The sequence below is a fragment of the Eimeria mitis genome, genomic scaffold (assembly GCF_000499745.2).
Source record: "Eimeria mitis Houghton genomic scaffold, Emh_scaff1987, whole genome shotgun sequence".
NCBI lineage: Eukaryota > Apicomplexa > Conoidasida > Eucoccidiorida > Eimeriidae > Eimeria > Eimeria mitis.
The window spans coordinates 7,431-7,709 of record NW_013570310.1 but is presented as its reverse complement, the minus strand read 5'-3'; the positions used below and the strand labels follow the sequence as shown (position 1 = coordinate 7,709).

The following is a 279-nucleotide window of genomic DNA, read 5'->3' as shown; positions in this document are numbered from 1 at the left end:
CCCTAAACCCTTCAGGTCCCGGTCACCAAACGCACGAGATACTGCACGCATAAACCCTAAACCCTAAACCGTAAACCCTAAACAATAAACACTAAACACTAAACCCTAAACCCTTCAGGTCCCGGTCACCAAACGCACGAGATACTGCACACATATAAACCCTAAACCCTAAACCCTAAACCCTAAACAATAAACACTAAACCCTTCAGGTCCCGGTCACCAAACGCACGAGATACTGCACACAAACCCTAAACCCTAAACCCTAAACCCTTGCCTGCC

The 279-nt window shown here is 47.3% G+C and overlaps 1 protein-coding gene across 1 annotated transcript in view; it reads right to left on the bottom strand.

The window, feature by feature from the left end:
• The window catches only part of EMH_0046940 (protein phosphatase 2C, putative), a gene marked incomplete at both ends in the record, with an annotated part of 3,556 nt that overhangs the window by 844 nt on the left and 2,433 nt on the right, over window positions 1-279 (bottom strand). Inside the window, 2 exons of the mRNA XM_013496224.1 lie at window positions 9-41; window positions 203-235. Of these exons, the coding sequence (XP_013351678.1) occupies window positions 9-41; window positions 203-235 (66 nt within the window). The remainder of the gene's footprint in view (window positions 1-8; window positions 42-202; window positions 236-279) is intronic.